The sequence below is a fragment of the Mobula birostris genome, chromosome 6 (assembly GCF_030028105.1).
Source record: "Mobula birostris isolate sMobBir1 chromosome 6, sMobBir1.hap1, whole genome shotgun sequence".
Classification (NCBI taxonomy): Eukaryota; Metazoa; Chordata; class Chondrichthyes; order Myliobatiformes; family Myliobatidae; genus Mobula; species Mobula birostris.
This window is the reverse complement of record NC_092375.1, coordinates 75269996-75297376: the sequence shown is the minus strand read 5'-3', so window position 1 is coordinate 75297376 and position 27381 is coordinate 75269996. Positions and strand designations below refer to the sequence as shown.

General features: G+C 40.9%; 1 protein-coding gene across 1 annotated transcript in view; it reads right to left on the bottom strand.

The window, feature by feature from the left end:
• Positions 1-5195: 5195 nt before the first annotated feature.
• Positions 5196-27381, bottom strand: part of egfl6 (EGF-like-domain, multiple 6) — a 72001-nt gene continuing 49815 nt past the window's right edge. The window contains exons 12-15 of the mRNA XM_072259711.1: positions 16507-16587; positions 14400-14495; positions 11272-11540; positions 5196-6221 (exon numbers count right to left, since the gene is read on the bottom strand). Coding sequence (XP_072115812.1) covers positions 6111-6221; positions 11272-11540; positions 14400-14495; positions 16507-16587 — 557 coding nt within the window. The 3' untranslated portion in view covers positions 5196-6110. The remainder of the gene's footprint in view (positions 6222-11271; positions 11541-14399; positions 14496-16506; positions 16588-27381) is intronic.

Here is a 27381-nt window from a genome sequence, read left to right as displayed (position 1 = left end):
GAATAAGTTTACAACTCTCTGCAGCTTATTTTGATCTTGTACAGGAACCCACCCCCAAACCAGATGGTGATGCAGCTAGTTAGAATGCTCCCTACGGTTCATCTATAGAAACTTGAGAGTGTTTTTGGTGACATACCAAATCCCCTCAAACTCTCAATGAAATATAGTACCTTTTTGCCAGTACCTTTGGTTTGACTCCTCATTTCCTTTGCCCTTTGGGAACAGGTGCCAAAGCTGTAACTCCCAAAATGTGCAGAAGCTGCTAGTGAAATTACTTAATTGTTAGTTTAATTAGTTCAGCACAGCATTGTGGGCCAAAGGTCCATGTGGTGACTGTACTGTATTCTGCTATCCTCTAAAGTGATCATGCCTGCAGCTCATGACCTTAATAAATTTGTCACCTTCTTATATGTCCTGAGCCATACTTTCCACTTTTTGCTTGTGGCCCATGTATCTCTGTTCTGCTTTTCCTCCTGGTACTTCAATGATATGCTTCTCTTTCAGGAGCACCTCCACTCATTCCCCATAAAGGGGAGATAGGTGACACTGCTGACTTTCCCATGTTGTTCAGGAATGCTAAAGTTTTATCATCTGGCTCAGTGGGTGCTGGTTCCCAGGCTCCCTTTAACAGATCAGGGTTCCTTTGTCCTTTCTAACACACTAGTGTACCTGTACTTGGTCTCCTCCAAACATGGTGCCAGTTCTTGCATTCATTTAAAATTCAGCAGTGTATCCACCAGTTCTCATGCTGTTTTTGAATTTACTGTGCATACAGTCTTGCATTCCCTTTAAATTCACCAGCCTCTAATTCCCACACCTGTTTAAAACCCATCAGAGTGTCACTTCCCACAGTCCCTTGTAACTTGTGGAAATTTGAAAAAAAATTAAAAATATGAATTCAAAGAGTGGGATATTAACAGTATATCTAATCTGCCAGTGCAGCACCAGCAAAGTTTGAAGCATGATGGATTAATGGAGATTGTTTTTGCTATTGCTAAACAATCTTCATGCTATTGCACTGAGAACGTAGAAGAGAATGTCCATCATGGGTAAAGCCCTCCCAACCATTTCAACACATCAATATGAAACACTGTTGCAGGAAAGCAGCATCCATCATCAGAGATCCCCACCACCCTAGACATGCTTTCTTCTTGTTGCTGCCATCAGGAAGAAGATACAAGAGCCTCAGGACTCACACCACCAGGTTCAGGAGCAGTTGCTATTCCTCAGCCATCAGGCTCTGGAACCAAAAGGGTAACTTCACTCAAATTCTCTTGCCCCATCACTGAAATGTTCCCACAACCAATGGACTCACTTTCAAAGATTCCTCATGTCATGTTCTTGATAAGAGGGGTGATTGATAAGTTTGTGGCCTAAGGTAGATGAAGTCAATTTTAGAAAACTTAGCACATTTATTTTTCCTACATTTATACACTTAGTCCAGTGGACGTGGAGCATACATATCCCTTCGTTATAGAAGTCTACATCTTGGACTCCAGAAGTGGTCCACAGCATGGGGTGATTGAAGGAGATGAGGAGAAACTTCAAACTTTCTGTATTTCACTCAAAGAGTTGAACTGCACGTGCATGTAACGAAAGCTGTATAACTCATCTCCTTCTACCTTAGGCCATGAACTTGTCAATCACCCCTGCTGAGCACCACTTCTACAAAAAAGGGATCCGTATGCTCCACAACCGCTGGACTAAGTGTGTACATGTGGGAGGGGACTATGTTGAAAAATAAATGTGCTAGGTTTTCTAAAATTGACTCCTTCTACCTTAGGCCACAAACTTATCAATCACCCCTTGTATTTATTGCTATTTATTTACATTTGCATTTTCACAGTTTGTTATCTTCTGCCCGCTGGTTGAATGGCATAGTTGGGTGGTCTTTCATTGATTCTGTTACAGTTACTATACTATAGATTTGTTGAGTATGCCCACAAGAATATGAATCAGTGTAGAATATGGTGACACATATGTACTTTGATAATAAAAATCACTTTGAACTTTGATATTGACACATGATGCTCCTGTTCAATGCTACAGTGCTACTTAGGAATGTCAAAAGGTTTACGCTTGAGAAGTTAAAGAGGTAACCTTTCTCAATATGTTATACCAGTTAGTTCTGGCAGCACGTTAGGAACTGATCTCACAGGCCTCCTGACCTAGCTCATTGTTTTCTGGGCTGATTGCAGAGGGATGGGAGAGAGGCATATATGTGTCTACATCTGTGGAAAGCTGCTTGGTCCATCTGAATCAGCATCCAGCTCCACCATCTTCATCTTCCAAAGGATGTGTGATGTTTGATCTGCAGCTGCAAATTTCAGTGTATCATTCTGCAACCTGCTGTTGGAGGAATGTTCAATACAAACTGTTTTATTGTCTCCACCACTTTGACCATGAAGAATACAAACTCCAATTAACAGGATTAATAGTCTACACCCACCATTCATGAATGTAACAACTCCCTGGAATTTTATGTAAACCAGTGTAGCTTGGTGTCACATTATCTTGCTCCCAGTACAAATATATCCATGCCATTTTAAAGAGCAATTTCCATAGCAGTTGCAGAACATGTCCAAATATCTGGTATTACAGGTAATTTGAATGTCCTTCAATTGACTCCTTATTGCAAATCTTTTCAAACAACCCTCATGAGGTGGAATTAATCTCTTATTTGGTCACACTTCTCATACAAGAAATTCTCAATATTAAAAGGATAGTAACTGGGCCGTAAAGTTTGATGGTCCCATGTCGAGTGAATATCTTGGTCCGCAGCAATTTGTTCTTAGACTGAGTTACCCATCGTGGCTAGCCAGCTTGTGCTTGACTAAGGAGAACCAACAGAAGGTGTGGTATAGTAGCGTAGTAGTTAGCACAATGCTTTACAGTTCCAGAGACCAGGGTTCAATTCCTGCTGCTGCCTGTAAGGAGTTTGTACATTCTTCCCATAACCATATGGGTTTCCTCCAGGTGCTCCAGTTTCCTCCCACAGCTCAAGATGAACCAGTTGGTAGATTTATTGGTCATTGTAAATTGTCCCGTGATTAGGCTATGATTAAATTAGGCAGCACAGCTCAAAGGGCTGGAAGGGCCAACTCCAAACTGTAGCTCGCTCAATCAATCAATCAATCAATAAATAAATGTAAGTTTCAGTCTTTGATTTGTGACGGATATTCATTTCTATCTCATGTTTGCCGAGCTTGCTTTTGAAATAGCAGCTGCCATTTGAAAGGTCACAGCCAGTTATAATTAAATTTCCAAATATATTGCTTTGTTGAACTTACCGTCGTAAATGGAAGTCAGTCTTCAGATCTTAAAATGCACCTTGAGGTTAAAAAGCACAGCATTGGAAATAGGAGCAACACACATAAAAGTTGCTGGTGAACGCAGCAGGCCAGGCAGCATCTCTAGGAAGAGGTGCAGTCGACGTTTCAGGCCGAGTCCCTTCGTCAGGACTAACTGAAGGAAGAGTGAGGCTCCCTCCCCCTCCTGTCTTCTCCTATCATTTTGGATCTCCCCCTCCCCCTCCAACTTTCAAATCCCTTGCTCACTCTTCCTTCAGTTAGTCCTGACGAAGGGACTTGGCCTGAAACGTCGACTGCACCTCTTCCTAGAGATGCTGCCTGGCCTGCTGTGTTCACCAGCAACTTTTATGTGTGTTGCTCCTATTTCCAGCATCTGCAGAATTCCTGTTGTTTGCATTGGAAATAGGCTCTGTATTTTAAATATGCTATGTCTGTAAATAGTCACTGCACCTGCTTTATTATTGCTCAAGAGTAGAGGTATAAGACAATGGGCTGTTTAATTTGGGTTCTTTCAAATAGACAAGGTGCTTAGTTCAAGATAGCTTGCAGAACAGATAGAGAATATCATTTAGTATTTCAATAATTAATGTGTTTATAGCTGAGAGGTTCAGATACTCAGAAGTTAGCATTACAACATTAATAGTAGGATCTATGTCCCCAAATATTGTTTTTATATGCTTTGTGTTAAAAGGATATCTGAGGAACTATCACATGCTTGTGAAGTCACCCAAGTGGCTGGAAAGGATATAATTGTGGAGAGTAGTTCAGGCTTATTAGGAGTGGGCTAAGGAACATCAAGAAAAATGAAGAACCAGAAGCCATTCCACCAGCTTCGGTTTCTGAACTACTTTGTTAGTTGGAAGTATCTTCTCCTTGTAGGGAGTGGTGACCCACCACTCAAATGGTAGGTATTGGCAGCAAACTTACCTTGGAGAATAAACAGTGAAGTGAGCTAGTCTTTGAAGATTGGGTAGTTACAGTATAACATTCCTTTAGTGTGGCTATTTGAATACTTTCTAAATGGTGAAAAGCAGGACGTTATACCACAAAGTTCTAAACTCAGACAAAGACTTTAAGCCCTGTATAATAGAGCTTAAGGTCTTTGTTAGAGTTGAGAAATGGTCAGCAAACTCAATACCATTAAAAATTGAACACAGAGTGAGTAGAACCAGTAAATACAACTGAAAGACAACAATAAGCAGTACTTGGGGTGGACTTGACCTTGTGCATGCGGTGTAGGAATGACTTTCTGGATTAGAAATATCTCTTTGAACCCCCACCCCCCCTTCCCCATCACTTCCTGCTTTACATCATTTAGAAAGTATACAGATTTATCATTTTGGATCCAAAGTGGATGGCTTCATATCTGGCTTTACTGAAGTTAAGTAGTTACAGTTTTTCTCATTACTTTAAATGATGAATATCAGTTTATAATATAATCTCTCAAGCTATGGCAACATCTTTTGACAAGTCAAATGAGCACAGGAAAACGGTCATAGGCCAATTAGCACTTCCCATCATCTATCAATTGTCCTAATTGTTCCATTCAGCAGAACTGAACGACAGCAACAGCTCAATACTGCTTCCTTCTGAAGATAGATCACTGGGCTGAACAGCTAGTCTGTGGATGCCCTCCCAACTCAAGAGCTGGGAATGTCTCTCACCTTTCATTACCATAGCAATTTGAGGCTTCAGTCAGTGAAAATGCTATTGAAAAAGAAAATTGAGAGAGAGAGTTATCTATAAAGAGCAAAATTTATTGCAAAAATGTTGTACGAATACACAGGAAATAATACAAAATACTGAATTCAAAATGTAACACCTTTGCAGAACACATCAGTTATATTGATTGAGGTTAAGCCATGATATTAACGTGGTGGATTCACATTGATATTAATAACTTGAATCTTCTCAACATTGTACACATTAGCCTTGAATCTTCTCTGTGTATCCAGTTCCCCTTCCCATTTGCCAGTTGGTACTCTGAAGATTGCCACTGAAGAACAGTAAAAGGAAGGTCTGTGGACACTTTACAGTTAACTGCCAGACTATCTGGAATTGTATGATTTAGGATCTCAGCTACCAAAGCATCATTAACTTAAGACATACTTGGGATACTCAGGTCTGCACTTACTGCAGGCATTGGCTAAGGTCTTCTCAAAACCTAATAAATCTCAGGACCACACTGAATTTGGGGCAAGAGGATCATGTTCCCTTTCCTGCTCTGTGCATCCAGAAACTTAGCAGTTGCATGGAAGTAAAAGAGGAGTAGGGGCCATTCATTCTTTGCAAGCCAACAGAAATCACTGAAGATCCCTGAAGATAATGGCTGTGTCAAGTTTAAATATCAGATTGTTATTGCTTTTACATTGAATACATTTACAAGAACCTTGTGCTTCATCAAATTGCTTTGGTAGTATTGATACTGCATTGGAAAAAATACAGTTGACTCATGACAACAAAACTCTGTCAAAGAACTGAATACTCTATGGGCTGAATGAGAGCCCTGGCAGGTGAGAAGTAGATTAAAGATTACTGAAGGAGTGCAGACCTGACATAAATAGCACCAGTACAGCATTACAATTATACAGTTAGGAAACATGATGCTGATTATAGTTAATACCACAATGTTGTGTGTAGGAATCCTATACTGCCATATAAGAGCTGGCATCAGAATGAGAGTACCGCATTGAAAAATGACTTAGTTTTATATGCTGGTGAACAATCAAGTCATTTGAGGTGCTATCGTGTGTTTGCAGACTGAAGAATTTAGGAAGCTGAAATTGAAATTTATGTCTCTCAGTCGTCATTCTCTGAAATTTCTTCTCTGCAAGGCCCAGAGATTAGAATAACACTGTCCAATCCTATTTCACCAGTACTGCCTTTTCCTCGTTTTGCTTCAAAGACAATCTGCAAAGTAATTGAAACAAAAAAGAAAATCATAACATAACTGATAATTAAAAGAGTCCCTCTAATTAATGCTGCTGTTAAATTCCCATCAGTCTGGTCAGCAGAGATAGTGAATGATTTCACTTCATTGTTGTTACTCTTGGTCTTGAGCTGGTTAGGAGGTGTTCGTTCTTTCTCTCTCTCTCTCTCTCTCTCTCTCTCTCTCTCTCTCTTTCTCTTTCTCTTTCTCTTTCTCTTCCTCTCTCTCCATCTCTCTTTGTGTAGTACCATAAAAATTATTCCAGCAGTTTCCATTCTCAAAACTTGCCCAAGCCACCTGATTAAATTTATAATGCAAAACATTTGCGTTCTAGTCAGGATTTCTGATCCAGGGAGCATGAGTTCAAATCCCATTAAGCCCTTTCAGAACTTATATATAGACTTTTAAAAATATTGAAAATAAAGCAAAAGCTTGTACCTAAATGAGTGACAATAAAACTGACTGATATTTAAAAAAAAACTGGCTTACTAATGTCTTTGAACAGATGTAACAAATTATAACCAATACAGGCTGTAGCAGTTCAAATATCAAACCAAGACCATGTTTCTGGGGGAATTAGAATAGGTTTCTTATAGCCAATGGTGGGGGGGGGGGGGGTGGGGGTGGTAGTGGGGATATAGCCTCTGACAACCAAGCCCAGCTCCTGGCCTTCACATGTAGCTTACCTACTAAGTCTAGCAGAGTTGTTTCTACTGACAGGAGAAGGAGCAAAGGCTGGTTGTTGGCACCAGTTGCTTCAGGCAGATGGGGCTCGTCAACTGTGGCTGGCAGCTCATGTAGGAGAAGGAAAGCTTCATCTTAAAACTCCGCTGCCTCGCGGTTATATCCACTCATGCCGAAGGCTTCGGGAATAAACCCCAAGGAAACATATGGAGCTGGAGTCCCTGTGGCAGTCCTAAACTGAGTTCATTGCTGACTGGCACTCCTGCGATGCACTGGTACCAAACTGTATTGGTCTTTGCCGTTCTCTGGACTCATCAGCTGCATGGATTAGGGGAGTCTGCTGCATGGGCAACAGCTTGCTCTCCATATCGCATTGCCCTGTGTGGAGTATCACGTAGACATCCACGCTCAACCTCATCCAATGGGGCAATGAATTTTGGTCTAGTCAGCAAAAGCAACGCCAAAAAATTGTTTAAAATAACCTGCCTCAGCTTTTGGCTGAAGTTGCTTTGAGATATTGAGCAAATGATTCAGGCTGACCAGCAATATGATCTGCTTTCTAAATCCATGAGGAAAGTTCTAAGCTTTTCCTCAGCACTAACCCATTCATCATATAAAAATTCCTTTATAATTAGTATTGCTAAGGTCCAGAGTAGCTATATGAAAACTCTCAGGATTTGCACATCATTGACCAATCTGTGATCCAAATTTTTAGACAATGTGGTCTCCAGTATCAAAGACTGTGATCTTAATTCACCCCACCGCCTCGATTTTCACTCTCCTGGGAGATCTTCTGAGTTAGGCAATTCTATTTCAACCCAATCACAATTACATCACTTCAGTACTCAAAGTTAAATCAGTCCACTGCTGAAGCTTCTACTAAAGTAGGCTGCTACAAATATCGGAGACAAATATGCTTACTACATTTGGCAGCATATTTAAGAAACATATTTCATATGCAGGATGGAGTGTTGGGAGAGCATTTCAGCAGGAAGTATAAATTTGTTCCTGTTTCTTAACCAGTACAAACCTACCATAATGGGTCATTGGAAAATATGCTCTGTGTGTCATGATACCTCTTAACAAAAATAAAATAAATCCCTTGTTCCTGCAGAAAATATCGGATACAGCTGGCGATACATTTTATTTGATTTGCAGTCAAAGTACTGCTTGCTTTAGGAAGTGGAGTCCAGGCAATCATGTAAATATAGTAGTTTTATTCTTCGTGAGTATCCCTAGGGTTGTTTTGCAAATTTAATGTAAGATTTTCAGTCTTTGTGACTATTTAGGTGCATTCCACATAATCTTATGGACCACATGTAAACTTAATTCAATATCTCAATCACTGCGCATATACAGGAGGTTTTGAATAGTATTCAGACCAACAGGAACTGTTGAAGTTTTATCCATCACTAGCACAGAAAACCTACCAATACCCTACTGAAACCTTCAACCACATTTTTACCCAGAGGGTGGTCTGCATATGGAATGAACTGCCAGAGGAAATGGTTGAGACAGGTACATTAACAGCATGTAAAACCTTGACAGGATAAGAGGGATATGGGCCAAATGCAGACAAATGGGAATCTTGGTTGGTGTGGATCACTTCAGCTGAAGGGCCACTTTCATGTTGTATGACTCCGCGACTCTGTGTAAGGATGCAATTAGAGGGTGAGACTAATTGGAAAGCATTCTGAAGAGACAATGAAGACATAAAAGACCATGCAAAAGATTTAATAGCGGCTACTTAACTTACAGTACCAAGAGAAACTGAGCAGAGGCAGTAGAATAAGGTCTTTATTTACATTGCTCTGTGTGTCACTCAATTCCTGACCTTAATCTCCTCTCTACAAAGGTGCAAGAAGGTTTCTAGTCCTTCTTTAAATGCAGATTGGGTTCTGTTGATCTGAAGACCTAAACCAGCAGGGCCTACACTGTGACAAATTCCCAATCAGGTCAACTCTGCTGGACTCCTTACCTACTGCCAGTTACGCCTGCTGGCGTTTAGTGTAGCAATGAAAGTCCTCCATCGCTGTTTGTCCTTGGCCACTCAGATGCAGAAGGGTTCTTCATAGCTGTTTCCATAACAATTTTGTTTTACCAGTCAGGGTTGTTACCCCTCAGCTGAACCCCCGAACCTGGAGAACCATAGAACCACTCTTAATCTGGCTTCTGCCCTTTGACCTGTTTGGCATGGGTGACTCTACCAAGATCTAAAGCATAAAGCCCTGACTCCAGCCAACATAGCTCTCTGGGTCATTGAGTGATGCAAACTTCCAAACCATGATAAGGTTGTGGTCCTCTTGGAGGTGCCAGACCCCTTCTAGGTAATAACATAGGTTTTTGCAGGCCTCTCAATCGGAGCCTTTGGGTGGGATTTACTTGTCCCAGGCTCCACACCTATTCCTCAGTCACATCTAGAATACTTTGCTCCACATCATTCACCTCCATAAACCCTGTATTTCCACCGAGAGCCAACGATAATTTTTCCCATTGTAACTGAAATCGTCATTCATATACTACTGTGACTCCATTGATCTCATTGCTCTAAAACCCAGCAGCTTCTATTGTGGTTCAATGATCCAGTACCACCAGATTACAGGTCAGATAACAAAAACAAAAATCCTCAGCTTCACTCAGTGAGTGCCCATTCATTTTCTCTTGGTCTTCATATCACAAACATCTCCACTGTTGCTCTTCAGCAACCTAAAACATGCCTTAAAGCATCATCAATCTGAGACATTAACTCTTGTCTCTCTACAGATGCTGCCTCAGTCATCAATATTTCTAGCATGCTCCATTCTTATTTCAGGTTTACAGCATCTGCAACATTTTATTTCTCAAAGGCAAAAGTCTATCTAATGTCACAAGAGTTGACCCTGCCCTTGTCTGTCCATCCAAATGAAACAATGTTGCTTAACAGATTTCTGCATTGGGCAACATAGAGAAAACTTCCCCTTCTTCTCTCCACCTCCCCATACTGAGATACAGTTCTTGGAAAATACTTTTAACAGAATATCCATTTATTCTGCCGGAATCTGAAGCATGTGCTTTAAGCACTCTGAACAGAATGACTAATATCCATTTGTTTCATTTATTTTATGCCAAGTATCTTGATGTAAAACAAATTGCATTTTGCAGATTTTCATTTTAATCATCTTTGGAGTACTCAAAACATAAAATCAAATTTGCTTCATAAAGAAATAATTAGTTATCTGAGCATGCAAAAGTCTTTTAAAACACAATCTTTATAATGGAGTTTGAAACATGATTATAATCTGGTAATTCATATACAAAAAAGTGTAGATGTTGAAAATCTGAAGTGAGACCAGAAAATGTTTGAATACTCAGCTAACCAGGCTGTATCTGTGGACAGAGAAACACAGTTAATATTTTAGGCCTGTGACCTTTCAATAGAAATGTCAAAGTTTAAGGATAATGCAAGTTTAAAGATGTAAAGAAAGAAAGAGAGGGAAATGTTTTCCCTTTTGTTCTGCCCCTTTACTTACAACTCAGATCTTGTTTTATACCTATTTACTTTTCTATTCTGATGAAACACTAGTTCTGTTTCTCCCTCCATATATGCTGACTGAGCTGCTGAGTATTTCCAGCATTCTTTGTTGTTATTTTTAACCATACAAAGTGGGAGTTGAAGAGCCTTAAGATGAAAATGATGGTTTTCTCTATTTTGTGAGTTGCACTGCAAGAATCAGCAGCTTAGAAATCTAAATTCCAATATCACGCAATCTTGTAGCTTTATCAGCTTCTTGATAATAAAAGTGTCTGTGTTGTCTAAAATTAATGTGAATTTCACCCTTCTGTCTGATTCCTTCAATAAAATCATGGATATTGGTGAAAGTGATTGATATCCTCCAACTTTTTTAGGCGTAGGGAAATTGTGCTTAAAAGTTTTCTTGTGTTAATTATTGAACTTCAAAGTGGGAACAAAATCAAAAATTTTAAAAATCCTCCTCAATTTTATTTCCAAAATGTGGCAAATTACTGGAGAGAAAATTTGGGAACATGGCTGTGTGAGATACCTGCACAGTGGATGGGCTTCACAGTTCACAGACACGATGAGGGAGAATCAGATGTTAAGGGCTTAAATCATTCTGTTGAATGTTGAAATAATTTACTTCAGTTGCATGTGTGTTTAATTTATTCCCATCAATTTTCAAGATCATTTTATTGTTGAGATTACAGGCTGTAATCAGACCAAGACATTTTATGCAGTGTGTATGTATTTATCTAAACCACAGGAATCCTATTTCCCTTCCTTATTAAATCCATCAATCAAAAGCTTGAACTGTTTGCTTTATTAGTGTAGTGAGTATCTTGTTGACTTACATTTTGCTGGGTTTCAGAACTGTTTCTAGCAGTTATTGTAATGCTTCCAACCTTCCAGTCTTCCTTTTTGTCTCTGGTCCTCTCCCAGAATGAAGGATTCCCATTATTGAAAAGTACCCGGAGACTTCCAATCCTCTCTCCCACAAGCCGATATTTAAAGGTCAAACAGAAATCCTTCTTCGGAACCAGATCACCAACAAGAAGCTTCAAATGACCAACTTCATTCTTCAGCCCAACAAATGCAGGGACTGCCATGTAGTGCCCGTTCGCTTGTAATTGGGAAATAACAAGTGTTAATCTAGGATGTCTTCCAAAACTCCATTTACCTTCTGAAAGTTACCTGAAGACTGAGGCTCATGATTTATCCTGCCTTCAAGATTGAAAGCAGATGTGAAACAGTGAGTTAATACAAACCGTGATGAATTTGGTGTTAAACTCTTCTGCATTGAAACAGCAAACACAAGAATAGCAGAAGCATAAGAGATTCTGCAGGTGCTGGAAATCCAGAGTAACACATACAGCAGGTCAGGTAGCATCTATGGGAATGCATAAACTGTCACATTATGGGCTGCAACCCTTCATCACGACTGGAAAGGAAGGGGGCAGGAGCCGGTATGGGAAAGTTGGGGGAGGTAAAGGAGTACCACCCAGAAGGTGATAGGTGAAGCCAGGTGGGTGGGAGAGGGTGCTGAAGTAAGAAGTTGGGAGGTGATAAGTAGAAATGGTAAAGGGGTTGAGAAGAGGAATCTGACAGGACAGGAATTGACCATGGGAGAAAAGGAAGGAGGAGGGGCACTGGGGGAGGTGATATACTGGTGAGAAGAAAAGGGGAGCCAGAGTGGGGAATTAAAGAAGAGGGAAATGGGAGGAGGAAAATTTATTGGAAGTTAGACAAATTTCTGTTCACGCTATCAAGTCAGAGGCTAGATGGAATATGAGGTGTTGCTCCAATTGACAGTGGCCTTATGACGGCAGTAGAAGAGGCCATGGATTGACAAGCTGAACTGGGAATGGGGTTGGAACCAAAATGGTTGGCCATCAGGAAATCCTGCTTTTTGTGATGGAGTGGTTGCACAACAAAGCGGTCTCCTAATCTACACTGGGTCTCACCATCGTAGGGGAGGCTGGATCGGAAGAACCGGACACAGTAGACAACCATAATACATCTGCAGTTGAAGTGTTCCTTGACCTGGAAGGACAGTTTCTGGCCCTGAATGGAGGTGAGGGAGATGGTAAATGGGCAGGTGTGGCACTTCTTCCACCTGCAGGGGTAAGTACCAGGAGGGAGATTATTGGGGAAAAACAAATGGACAAGGGAATCATGGAGAGAGCGATCCCAGTGGAAAGCAGAGAGTGGGGGGGGGGTGGAGATAAAGAAGTGTTAGGTGGTGGCAACACACATAAAAATTGCTGGTGAGCGCAGCAGGCCATGCAGCATCTATAGGAAGATGCCTATAGATGCTGCCTGGCCTGCTGCCTTCACCAGCAATTTTCATGTGTGGCTTGAAATTCCAGCATCTGCAGGTTTCCTTGTGTTTAGGTGGTAGGATCCTCTGAAGATGGGTGAAGTTGTGGAGAATAACGTGCTGAGTGTGGAAGCTCATGAGGTGATGGGTGAGGCCAATGCTAAGGCAGCGAGAAGGTGGGGTGAGGGCATACGTCTGGGAAATGGAGGATATGCAGGTGAGAGCAGCACCAATGATGGAAGAAGGGAAATCCCATTCTTTGAAGAAAGAGGACGTCTCAGATGTTTGAAGAAGGAGGACATTTCTGATATGTCCTCCTTAGTAGCATAACAGTTTGTCAGTAGTGATGTGTTGGTGGCAGGAATTAGGGAGAAAGGGAAGGCAAAGTGATCAAAAGATGGAAGTGGAACACTGAGTGTGCAAAAAGAGGTATGGTAATCGCAGAGCAATACCAAGTACTTGTTGGAAAGAAACCATAAAAATTTGTTGTGCATGAGGAGACAGTTCAGCTTGATGTTTCAAAGCTATCTCAATTAATACTGCTCTGTTTTTATCCTTGTGTTATTTCCCAGATCAAGCCAACTCATTGTGTGCAATCGTCATTGTTGTGAGCTACTAACTGGCATCAATTGAATGTATTAAGTTATGCCTTTTCCTGCGGCCAAATAAATTGATCAATGGAAATTAATGGAATGTCCAGACAATGAAAGCATTAATTTCTAGATTTATGTTTGTGACTCAATTGTTAAAAAGAAATAAGTACAAATGCTTGGCCACAATTTGAGTATTTTGTCCAGTTTTGGGCATTATACTTAAGGATAGATGCGAAGGCTTTGGAGAGGCTTTGGAAGAGATTTACTGAAATGATTCCAGAAATGAAGGACTTTGCATATGTGCAGTAGATAGAATGATGAAGTTGCAGTTGTTTGCTGTGGAAAGTAGACAATCCCAACAGATTCAGATTCATAGGTGAAATTTTGCCTGACCTGGAAGGATTATTTCAGGCCCTGAATGGAGGTGAGGGAGGACATGAATGGACAGGTGTTTTTCATACATTTTGCTGTGTGTGTGTGTGTGTGTGTGTGTGTGTGTGTGTTTTTAAAAAGGGTTCTCTGGTGTTTCTTTGTTTTGTGGCTGCCTGCAAGAAGACAAATCTCAAGATTGTATATTGTATACGTACATACTTTGATAAGAAATGCACTTTGAACTTTGAACTTTTAGGCTGCAAGGATACCTGAGAGTGATATTTAAAGTGAAGAAGGGTATAGACAGAAAGAAACGGTTTTCACTTGCAGAGGTGTCAACAGCAAGCTGCTTCAAGGCGACTGAGAAAAGCACAAAGAACATCAGGAAAAGTTTATTTCTAGTGTAGTGGTTTGTTGGGATCTAGAGAGCACTACTGGGGTAATGGAGTGGCAAATTAATTTTTAGTGCTGAACAAGGTGTTGGATTAAGCTTTGAGAGGAAAGAATTTGTGGGGTTGTGAGGAGATGTCAGGGGAATGGGACTAGCTGGATTGCTGTTGTGCAGAATAGGTACAGACTTTGTCGTCTTCCATGCTTTAACTATCCCCTGTTTCTGTTGAAATTAATGCATGTCAAATTGGAGTGTTTTTATTCATTAAATTCATTACTTTCAATTATAAATTAATTTAAAAAGCACCGTTAGGCGGGTTAGTGACTTTCCAGTCAAAGTCGTCCTCTGTGTCCTGTATCCATTCACAAACTCCTTGATTAAAATTGCAGTCCACTGAAAAATCTAAAGAGAACCACAGAGAGCTTTCTTATTAGCAAATTTCAACTGTTATATATTATTATAACCGTTTTATATACAAACGTATATACTGTATTTTTGATAATTCTACTTTGAGAGGAGAAAGGCTTTTTAATAGGAATCTTTTCAAAAGTAGGTGAAAATGATTCCTTTTGTTGTCATACTTACAGGCACATAATGGAATAAAAGTCCACACAATTGTTCCCTCATTTTCACCTTAGAAATACTGGACAGAAATCTCTAGCATTGGAGAATAAGGATCATGTAACACTTCTGGTATCTAGGACCCTCAGGATGTATCAAAGCATATTAAACTAAAGAAACACATGCAAAATGCTAGAGAAACTCAGCAGGTCAGGCTGCATCTCTAGAAATGAATAAGCAGTCGATGTTTCGGACTACAACCGTTCATCAGAGCTGGAAAGGGAGGAGGAAGAAGTCAGAATAAGCAGGTGGGGGGAGGGAAGGAGTACAAGCCAGAAGGTGATAGGTGAAGCCAGGTAGGTGAGAAAGAGGGGATGAAGTAAGAAGATAGGAGGCAATAGGTAGAAAAGGTAAAGGGCTAAATAAGGAATCTGATAGGAGAGATGAATGGACCATGTAAGAAAGGGAAAAAGGAGGGGCAGTAGGGAGAGGTGATAGGCAGGTGAAGGGAAGAGGTAAGAGGGAAGCCAGAGTGGGGGATGGAATAAAAGGGAAGGGGGAGGGGGAAAATTACTGGACATACGAGAAATCAATGTTCACAGCATCAGGTTGAAAGCTACCCAGATGGAATGTAAGATGTTGCTCCTCCAACCTGAGGGTGGCCTCATCATGGCAGTTGAAGAGGCCATGGACTGACATACTGGAATGGGAATGGGGATTGGAATTAAAATGGTTGGCCAATGGGAAATCCTGTTTGTTGATGGAGCAAAGGTGCTCGACAAAGCGGTCCCCCAATTTACATCGGGTCTCACTGATGTAGAGGATCTGCTGTACGGTAGAAAATTCAGTAGCCAGTCTGTACCATAACTCCCCCTAAACACCAATGTTATAATAAGCAAACAATCTCTCTCACTAAGGGATGGATATAGTTCGGCCAGGTTACCCTGGACCTGCTCCTCCAAGAAATAGTGCCACAGAGTCTTTTACATCAACCTGAGACAGCTGATAAAGTCTCATACAAGTGCCAGCAGATATAACAGAACTTCTTCAGTCCTAGACTGGAATATCTGCCTAAAGATTTATGCTTGAGTCAGACCTGAGTTCACAACCTTCAAGGTTTAGGGGGCAAGAATGCTACCAACCAAGATATTTTGTCTTGATCTCCATTTTGCCATTTTTTTGATGAGCAAGACTCCTTTGAACATTTATATTTTCCTTAAGGCCATGCTTTAGACTTTCCTGCCTCTCCACAATGTTCCTTCCTGAGTTCATTATTTTCAAGCCTCTAAAACCCAAGTGTTTGGAATTCAATTTCAATGTGTGAAGGAAAATTGGGGAGGATATGAAGAATATCCAGCCTGTCACTGCCCATTTTGTATACACCTGCTGCAATTAATTGCTAATTCTTAATTTACCCAAAGTTTTCTATTAAAAATTGGTGATATCCTGCATTATAAAACTTGATACCTCTCGGTTTCTCTATAAAAATAGCATCAAAACCAATAGCTCAGTTTTAGATCAGGCTGAAATCAGAAAGCTGTATCAGGATATTCATTTGGTGTCTATACCATTTAAATAAAGCCTGGGTTTCATATTAAGTATCCTCTGTCAGGCAGTCACCTAACTGTCAACATAGCCACCACCACCGTTCCCCATCCAGCTTCCCAACCCCTAAACACACACACACACTAACCAGTAGATGCACTGGTCTCACCCATCTTACACACCTGATGAATTGGACTATTTTGGTTACTTCAGAGCGTCACTAGCACTGCACTGATGAAACGCTGGAACATTTAAAGTCACCTATTTTCACACTTTTCAGACTTTCAGCAGCTTATTTGTTTCATACCATCATTTAATGATCCTTGCATTGCGGTTTCTTTCTTGCCCAGCACTGGACTGAATACTGTGGCTTCATTCCTCCTGGGAACTGAAACAATCAATACTGTTAGACATGACTGCATTTTTTAATTCCAGCTATCAAAATCTTGCAAATTTTTACTAAATTAATATTGAGTATTATACAATCCTGTATGATGGGAGTTAGTTACCTTGGCAACTCTACCTGCTAAGCTTCCATTCATCTCAGTCAACAGGCAAAGCCTCTTAGAAATTATCTAAATTTTTATGACTGTTTTGGTAATTTATTGAAGATATTGTCCAGAGCAGCGGTTCCCAACCGCTTAATGATATTGGTCCATGGTCACATTGAGTAGTTTTGCCTCAAAATTACTTTCAACTCTAGTGTTCTTGTGTTATTGCTACTTTTGCTTTTCTTTTTGCATTTCCTCAGTTTGCATTACCGTACTTTGCACCATTCTGTTGTTTTTGCGCTCATCACTATTGTTGAATTTATTATTACAATGTCTATTGTTTACTCTTTTTATGCTGTTTACAATTTCATTCCACTTGGTATAAATGACAATAAACTAATATGAATCAAAGACGATCATATGATAAATTTTCTTTTACAAAAATTGGATATTCTGATGAAATAGGAAAACGTAATATATTGCACATATAGTTGTTAAATGTGTATCTTGCCTTTGCTGAGTGTGAATGACAGAGATTTTGCTATGTTTCTCCTGTTTTCAAAGACCATTGGCCTTTCAACTTATTTTAAATTGCTTTTACCTCTGAGTCTTGAGGAAGGGTCTCGGCCTGAAATGTCGGCTGTTTACTCTTTTCCATAGATACTGCCTGGTCTGCTGAGTTCCTCCAGCATTTTGTGTTACCTCTGAGAAATCTCTAATGGAGCTAACCCCCTCCCCCCTCCCCTGGCTCTTCACAAGGAGTTCAGGTGATTTAATGATGAAATTCCCAGGCCTGTAGCCTCCTGTTTTGGGAGAATGTATTCTTCAGGCTTTGCAGTAAATTTTCCAGATAATGATCTTGCTGTTGGGCATTCATTTGTGTTACTGCTTCTTAACTTCAAACAGCACCATCACCAGTGGTCCTTGGACATAAATTTCCTTTGTGTAATCCGCTGGTTAACCTTTAGTTTGAAAATGTCCTGTGGCTACTAAACAGCTGCCAACAAGAACTGTTAATCTTATGTTAAAGATGAATTCCAGACTCCAAATTACTTATGTTCCAACATCTTTCAATGTTTAATTTATTGCAATAAACCAGATTTACAAATACTTTATTGGCACAGGTTTCAAAGTTGCCACTGAGCTGATGATATTCACTTTCAGGAAGCTGGGTTAATAATTTAACCTTCATGACACATTCTAACTGATATCAAAATTGTGGAATGTGTGGGTTTTGTCCAGGTGCTCCAGTCTTCTTTCTTCAGTCTAAAGACATACTGCTTTGTAGGCTAATTGGTCATTGTAAGTTGTCCTGTGATTGGGGTTAGACTAGAGTTCAAACTGGGGGTTGCTGGTGGTGTGGTTTGAAGGGCTGGTAAGGCCTATTCCACATTGTATCTCTAAATAAATAAATGTTAATAGTTATTGAAATGGATCAGTACAACCGTGTCTGCAAATCCCTGACATATCTCATAAGGATATGAAATATATTTGTGTATTGCTTTGTTGACTGAGGATTCTTACTCTTACTGGAGACAATAGTAGCCACCCCTGCCAAGAGCTTCTTACACTGCCGCAGGAAGGTCTACTATCAGACAGACTATCATCCCTGGTACTTAACTCACAGATGAAGGCATCCAGGTCTTTTTCAGTAAATGCAGGGGCTCTCTCACTCTCCTCTGCAGCCTCTTCCACATGACACAACAGGATGGGCAATTGCTGTCTCATTGCTGCTGGGAGTGTGACATTAAGGGCTGACACCCCTTACAGGTTAAAGAATGTAAATTGAAGTTATGTTCAGCAGAGTTGCACAAGTCCCATTTTATATAACTTTATCGACATAAACCACTACCTTAACATTTTTTCTTTGGCCAGCTTCGCAACTTCTGTGGCTGTTGTTGAGTGCCATCAAGTTGTCATCGACTCATGGTGACCCTATGGATAGTGTAGTTGTCTATAGGTTGCAATGACAAGATACCAAAGTAGATTGCCAAGCCTTTCTTCTGCACAGATACTGCAGCTGCCCAGGTTGGGACCCGGCTGGATTTGAACTCAGCACCATCTGCCTCAAAGTCCAGTGCTGATGCTGCCACATCACAACTTTTAGGGGGACCAAAGGAGTATTCTTTCTGAATGCATCGATAGCTTAACACACTAATAATAGTTAAAACACAGTTCCTTGACCTGAGTGGTTTCTTCCTTCCAGCAAAATGAAAATCCCGCTTTGATCTTACATTTGGAAATCCATCACGAAACCACTGCTGTTTTTGACTGGTGATGATCATATCCAGTAAACAGTGAAGTTAACTTACAGCTGAATGTTGTACACAGGGAATATTTATCATAGAACTTTTCCAGGCAGTGTTAACATACAGGTAAGTGTTTGATTGAGTAAAAAGCAAACTGAAAGGAAATAATGGGGCTCTCCTTTTCTGTGATGACTTTGAAAACAATGAATTGGATCTAAAAAAACTCGTACTTCCTTTTTAAAATTAATGGCTTGGTTATTAAGATAAAAATTCATACAGAATAGAAACAGAAAGTACAGTAAGACATATTTCACTATTTGAATATTGTAGAATAATGTTCTCTTGCTGAGAAATAATTAAAAGATGATTTATAATAACAGAATCTGTAATTAGTGTTCATTTCCTACATGTTGTATGTGGTTGAACTAGGAGACTAACCATTGCAAGAGTACAAAATGGAATTCTGTAGTGTTGAACTATACTATGCAATATTTACATTGAATAATTATTTCCAATAATATATTCATCTCTTAATGAGCCAATGTGTTGAGAAATCAATAGTTTTGTGTGTCCCTATTTTAAAAAAATAATATTTTGCTACAATAATTAAAACTTTATTTTATTTATTTACATTAATTCTCTCTTCATTAATTTTGTACTTTGACATCATTGTAGTGACCATCAATGGCTTTACCAGTATATATTTCTTTGATTTATATTTTCGTGGGATGAGGACATCAGTAGCTTAGCCAGAATTTGTTGACCTTGAATCAGTTAGCTTGCCAGGCGACTTCAAAGGGCAGTCAACAACATTGTTGTGTCTGGAAACATAATAAGTCCAGATTGGATAAGGACAGCAGATTTACCACCCTGAAGGATATCAATGAACAAGATAGATTTTTTCAACAATCTGTAATTGTTACGGTTATCATTAGATTGGTTAATTAACTGGATCTAATTTCCCCAGTGGCCTGGGTAGAGTCTGAAATTGTTTTGCTGTACCTCTCCCTGAAACAACTATCTGCTTACAGCAACAGAACTTGAACTTTTTTATTCATTCCCGAATGTTCAGTAGCAATATATCACTTGTGAAATAGTCTGATTTAAAGAAATAAAAGCAGAATTTTTAAATTTTCAGCCAATGCTGACAATCACATGCTTGTGACTTCCTCTGACTCTCCTATGCATCTGAATTGTACTTGACGTAGGAAACAAGAGCATCTTTTCAGTTTGAGGTTGGAGAACTGACTGGTATCATGCAAATAGAGTAAACCTGAACTAGCCTTATGTAAAAGTAAAAGCAGGAGATATTGGAAGCACACAATCCCTGCAATTGGAAAAGACCAATTGATAAGTGATTGATAAGTGGTGATTGATAAGTTTGTGGCCTAAGGTAGAAGGAGTCAATTTTAGAAAACCTAGCACATTTATTTTTCCTATATTTACACACTTAGTCCAGCGGTCATGGAGCACATGGATCCCTTCTTTGTACAGGTCAGCGTCTTGGACCTCCAGAAGTAGTCCACAGCAGGGGTGATTGATAAGTTCGTGGCCTAAGGTAGAAGGAGATGAGCTATTAACTTCAAACTTTCTGCATTTTCACTCAAGGAGTTGAACTGCACATGCATGTAACAAGAGCTGTATAACTCATCTCCTTCTACCTTAGGCCATGAACTTATCAATCACCCCAGCTGTGCACCACTTCTACAAAGAAGGGATCCGTATGCTCCACGACCGCTGGACTAAGTGCGTACATGTATGACTCCTTCTACCTTAGGCCACAAACTTATTAATCACCGTGTGTGTGTGTGTGTGTGTGTGTGTGTGTGTGTGTGTGTGTGTGTATGTATGTATATGTGTGTATATATATATAATAGTTAGATTAAAAATACATATAAAAATAAGTGAGGTAATGTTCATGGGTTCAATGTCCATTTAGGAACCAGATAGCAGAGGGGAAGAAGCTGTTCCTGAATTGCTGAGTGTGTGTCTTCAGGCTTCTGTACCTTCTTCCTGGCGGTAAGAACAATAAGAACATAAAAAATAGGAGCAGACGAAGGCCATCTGGCCTGTTGAGCCTGCTCCACCATTCAATAATATCATGGCTGATCTGACCATGGACTTACCTCCACCTCTCTACCTTTTCCTCCTAATCCTTAATTCCCCTACTATGCTAAAATTTATCCAAACTTGTCTTAAATATACTTACTGAGGTAGCCTCCACTGCTTCATTGTACAGAGAATTCCACAGATTCACCACTCTCTGGGAAAAGCAGTCCCCCCTCATCTCCATCCTAAATCTACTCCACGAATCTTGAGGCTATGTCCCCTAGTTCTAGTCTCCCTACCAGTGGAAACAACTTTCCTGCCTCTATCTTATCTATCCCTTTCATAACTGTGTATGATTCTATAAGATCTCCTTTCATTCTGCTGAATTCCAGCAAGTACAGTTCCAGGCAACTCATTCTCTCCTCATAGTCTAACCCCCTCATCTCTGGAATCAACTTGGTGAAACTCTTCTACACCACCTCCAAAGCCAGTATATCCTTCTTCAAGTAAGGAGACCAGAACTGCAAACAGTACATCAGGTGCGGCCTCACCAGTGCCCTGTACAGTTGCAGAATAACCTCCCTGCTCTTAAGTTCAATCCCTCTAGCAATGAAGGCCAACATCCCATTTGCCCTCTTGATAGCCCGCTGCACCTGCATACAAACCTGTGGTGATTCGTGCACAAGCACTCCCAAGTCCTTCTGCACACCAGCATGCTGCAATTTTTTACCATTTAAATAATAACCTGCTCTTTTATTTTTCCTTCCAAAGTGGACGACCCTGCACTTACCAACATTGTACTCCATCTGCCAGACCCTTGCCCACTCATATAACCTATCTATATCTCTCTGCAGACTCTCCGTATCCTCTGCACAATTTGCTTTTTCATTCAATTTAGTATCATCAGCAAACTTAGATACACTACGCTTGGTCCCCTCTCCCAGATCGTTACTGTATATCGTGAACAGTTGAGGGTCCAGCACTGACCCCTGTGGCACACCACTCACCACTGATTGCCAACCAGAGTAACACCCATGTATCCCAACTCTCTGCTTTCTATTAGTTAACCAATCCTCAATCCATGTTAATATGTCACCCCAACTCTATGCATCCTTATCTTATGGATAAGTCTTTTATGTCGCACTTATCGAGCGCTTTCTGGCAATCCAAGTAAATAATATACATCAGTTTCCCTCTATCCACTGTGCTTGTTATATCCTCAAAGGACTCCAGTAAGTTTGTCACACAGGACCTGCCTTCGCTGAATCCATCCTGATGGATCCATTTCTTTACAGATGCCTTGCTATTTCTTCTTTAATAATACCTTCAAGCATTATCCCATCTACGGATGTTAACCTCACTGGCCTATAGTTACCTGTCTTTTGCCTACATCCTTTTCTGAACAGTGACGTAACATTTGCCATCTTATAATCTGCTGAGACCTGCCCAGAGTCCAAAGAATTTTGGTAAATCATCACCAAAGCCTCTACTATAACTTCTGCCATTTCTTTCAGTACCCTGGGATGCATTCCATTAGGACCAGGGGAATTAACTATCTTCAGGCCCACAAGTTTGCTCAGCACTAGCTCATTAAGTGATACTATTGCATCAAGGTCCTTACCTCCCATCGCATCCAAATCATCTCTCTTTGGCATGTTAGGTATGTACTCCACCATGAAGACGGACACAAAGTAGTCATTCAGAGCCTTGGCCATTTCATCATTACCCAATATCAATTCTCCCTTTTTGTCCTCCAAGGGACCTACATTCTCTTAAGCCCCCCTTTTCTGCTTTATATAATTATAAACACTTTTACTATCTGTTTTTATATTTTATTTTAGTTTATTTTCATAATCTAGCTTCCCTTTCTTTATTGCTCACTTAGTGGTACTTCATTGCTTTTTAAAGTTTTCCCAATTTTCCAGTTTCCCACTACTCTTGGTGTCGTATGCACGAGCTTTTAGCTTGATGCCTTCTTTTATTTCCTTAGTTATCCAAGGCTGGCTTTCCCCATCCTTACTGGCCTCATTTTTAACTGGAACATACTTTTGTTGAGCACTGTGAAGAATCTCTTTGAAAGTGTTCCACTGTTCCTCAACTGTTCCACCATATAGCCTGTGTTCCCAGTCTACACTGGCCAAATCCTCCCTCATCTCATTGTAGTCTCCATTCTTTAGGCATAATACACCGGTCTTAGATTGAACCATTGCACCCTCCACTTGTATGAGAAATTCAGTCATACTGTGATCACTCTTTCCAAGAGGATCCCTAGCTACAAGATCACTAATTTTACCTGTCTCATTGCACAGGACTAGATCTAAGATAGCATGTAAGATAGCACATAGCTCACTTTCTCTACTGCTGTTCCCTCTGTGAAGATTGGTTTGTGTTCCATTGTCTTACCCTTCCTGAAATCCACAATCAGGCCATCTTACTGACAATGAGCGCAAGGTTGTTGCTGTGACACCACTCAACTAGCTGGCATATTTTGTGCCTGTACGCCTTCTCTTCTCCATCTGAGGTTCTACAAACAATGGTTGTATCATCAGCTAATTTATAGATGGCATTTGAGCTATACCTAGCCACACAGTCATGGGTACAGAGGGAGTAGAGCAGGGGGCTAAGCACACACCCCAGAGGTGCACCAGTGTTGATTGTCAGTGAGAAGGAGATATTATCTACCATTTGCATAGATTGTAATCTTCTGGTTTCTCAGAGGGAGGGACAGAGGCCCTGGATCTGTAGCTTATTAATCAGGACTGTGGGAATGATGGTGTTAAATGCTGAGCTATAGTCAATGGACAGAATCCAGACATAGGTGTTTGTGTGTTGCCCTTAAGGCATCTATTTTGACTTTGTTGCATCTACGCTTTAAATGATTTGTTTGTAACTATTTTCTAGTTAAAGTTAAAGGTTGATAATTATGTTACAGTGTAACAAAGGTAAATTCATTGTCTATGGTATATCGCGGCATGTGATGATGTCACCTACAGTTTTGCCGAGTCTTATGTGTAACTTCCGGTTCGGAGAAGGTGAGAAGGTGGGTGCTATGTGTGCAGCATGAGCGTGTAGAGCTCCGTGTCTACCCATAAAGGAATATTATAGAAGAAACGCCGTAAGTTCCTATGAAAGCATTTGAAGTAAAAATATTAACGCGGTTTCTGTTAAGGAAGCGACGGTTGGGGCGGCGCGCGTGCCGGCTTTTCAATTTCAAACGTGGGGTGGGCTCGAGCCCAGCGGCGGTTTGACGGGACCCCCTCACCCGCTACTCGGGGCGGCTGGAGACACTCGCTAAAAGAAGAGAGCGCGCGTGGTCTCCAGAATGAAATAGACACTGTATATGTTTGTATTTTTTTATCAACAGTTTTCATTATACGATGTTAATGTGGAAGAGTGAACAGTAAATGGTTAACCTTACTACGACTCTGTCTTCATTGGCTCCGGTTTAACTTGGTGTTTCAATACACTGCACGAGAACACTACAGTTTGTATTGTCTAGGTGATCTAATGCCGTGTGAAGAACTATTGAGACTGCATCTCCTGTAGACCTATTGTCAAAGTCAAAGCCTGTCCCGAGCCTTGAGGCCCATCAGGCCGGTGCTTATGCCGGTTTCTGTGGCGTGAAGTGACAGAATACGAGATTCCAGGCAAATTGCAGTGGGTCCAGGTCCTTGCCTAGGTGGGAGTTAATTCTAGTCATGACAGACCTTTCAAAGCATTTTGTCACTGTAGATGTGAGTACTAATGGATGATAGACATTAAAGCAGCTCACACTGCTCTTCATAGGCACTGGTATAATTGTTGCCTTTTTGAAGCAGGTGGGAACATCTGACCTCAGCAGTGAGAGATCAAAAAAGTCCTTGAGTACTTCTGCCAGTTGGTTGGCACAAGTTTTCAGAGCCTTACCAGGAACTCCATTGGGGCCTGCCACCTTGTGAGGGTTCACCCTCCTTAAAGACAGCCTGACATCAGCCTCCAAGACAGAGATCACAGGGTCACCAGGTGCAGCGGTGATCTTCACAGCTGTAGTTATATTCTCCCTTTCAAAGCAAGCATAGAAGGTGTTGAGCTCATCTGGTAGTGAAACATCCTGCCATTCATGCCACTGGGTTTTGCTTTGAAGGTAGTAATGTCCTGCAAACCCTGCCAGAGTTGACGTGCTTCCAATGTCACCTCCAACCTCACTCAGAATTCTTTCTTTGCTCTTGAAATAGCCCTCTGCAAGTCATACCTGGTTTCTGGTACAGACCTGGGTCACCAGACTTAAAGCTACAGATCTAGCCCTCAGCAGATGATGGTTCATCCACAAACAAGAGAAAATTGGCAGATGCTGAAAATCCAAGCAACACACACAATGCTGGGAGAACTCAGCATGCCAGGCAGAATCTACGGAAGAGAGTACAGTTGATGTTTCGGGCCGAGACACTTTGGCAGGACTGGAGAAAAAGTGCTGAGGAGTAGATTTAAATGGTGGGGGAGGGGAGAGAGAAGCACAAGGTGATAAGTGAAGGAGGAGGAGTGAAGTAAAGAGCTGGGAAGTTGATTGGTGAAAGAGACACAGAGCTGGAGAAGGGGGAGTCTGATAGAAGAGGACAGAATGCCACGGAAGAAAGAAAAGTCGGGGGAGTAGCAGAGGGAGGCGACGGGTGGGCGAGGAGATAAAGTGAAAGAAGGAAAAGGGGATATGGAATAGCAAAGGGGGCAGCATTACTGCAAGTTAGAGAAATCAATGTTCATGCCATCAGGTTGGAGGCTACCCAGACAGAATACAAGGATCCTCCAACCTAAGTGTGACCTCATCATGACAGTGGAGGAGGCCATGGATAGACATATCAGAATGGGAATGGAAAGTGGAATTAAAATGGGTAGCCACAGTGAGATCCTGCTTTCTTGGCAGACGGAGCATAGGTACTTGGCAAAGTGGTCTCCCAACCTACATCGGGTCTCACCGATGCCACACCGAGAGCTCCAGACTCTATATGATTCCAACAGACTCACAGGTGAAGTGTAGCCCCACCTGTTTGGGGTCCCTGGATGGTAGTGAGGGATGAAGTTTAGGGGCAGGTGTAGCATTTGTTCCGCTTTCAAGGGTAAGTGCCAGGAGGGAGATTAGTGGGGAGGAATGATTGCACTCTTTTCCATAGATGCTGCCTGGCCTGCTGAGTTCCTCCATCATTTTATGTGTGTTGCTCCTGGTTCATCCACAGTTTTTGGCTTGGAAATGCACAGCAAGTTTTCCTAGGCACACACTCATCCACACAGGTTTTAATGAAGTCGGTAACAATGGTGGCATACTCATCCAGCTTCAAAGACGAATCCCTGAATACAGTCCAGTCCATTGATTCAGAGCAGTCCTGTAAGTGCTCCTGTGCCCCCCTTGTCCATGCCTTCCTGGTTTTCACTACTGGTGCTGCAGACTTCAGACTCTGCCTATACTCAGGGAGTAGATATATAGCCAGGTGATCAGGCTTTCTGAAGTGAGGGCGTGGAATTGCACGGCAGGCATTCTTGCTGGTGGTGTAACAGTGGTCCAGTGTGTTGATTCCTCTGGTACTACAAGTGATTTATTGACGGCAATTATTTTGTGACTTATTCAAGCTGGCCTGGTTAAAATTCTCCAAAATGATTGTGAAGGCGTCATGGTGTACTGTTTTGTGCATGTTGATCCCATTGCTCAGATCATCTACAGCAGCTTTTCTCAACCTTTTCTGCCTGGAGGAACCATTGAAATAATTTTTAGTTCCCAGGCAACCCCTGCCTAAAAATTATCTACAGCTCACAGTACGTTAGCATGATCAGTAAGTTGTAGATATAATAACCCAAAAATAATTGAGTAGAGAATGAATTTTTAGCTTACTTTTCTTGAAATTAATCTCTTTCTTTCCCTTTCATAGATTTTAAAAACTCATAAGCAAACATATTAAATTGCTGAATTTTGGGTCAATCTTGAGGTAATCACACACAGAATTCACCTTCAACTGAAATGAGACAAGTTCTAACCTTGTTCTTGATGCTTGTTAAACACGAAAAAGCTTTCTCACACTTGTAAGAAGTTGAAAACAGCAGCAAAATGTTAATTATGAATGGCAAGGTACTCTTCTTTCACAGAAATCCAGAACTTGTCCAGAGGCAGGTCAGTAAATCTCATCTTGAGTGCATGATCAGACAGCAGCTCACAAAGTTCTTCCTCTTCTCTCAAAGTCAAGTTCTCAGGCTGAGCAGAAGGTTCAAAGAAAGATTCCCTCACCCAGTCGTATACTTGTTTTGAAAGGGAGGAAAATACTGTTCAATTTTGTTCTGCAGTTCTTCCATGTGGTCTTCAATAAGACTCGAGACTTTCTGATCTCCTTCCTCACTCTTAAGCCCAAGCAGCAGTGGAAACATTTTAAAGTT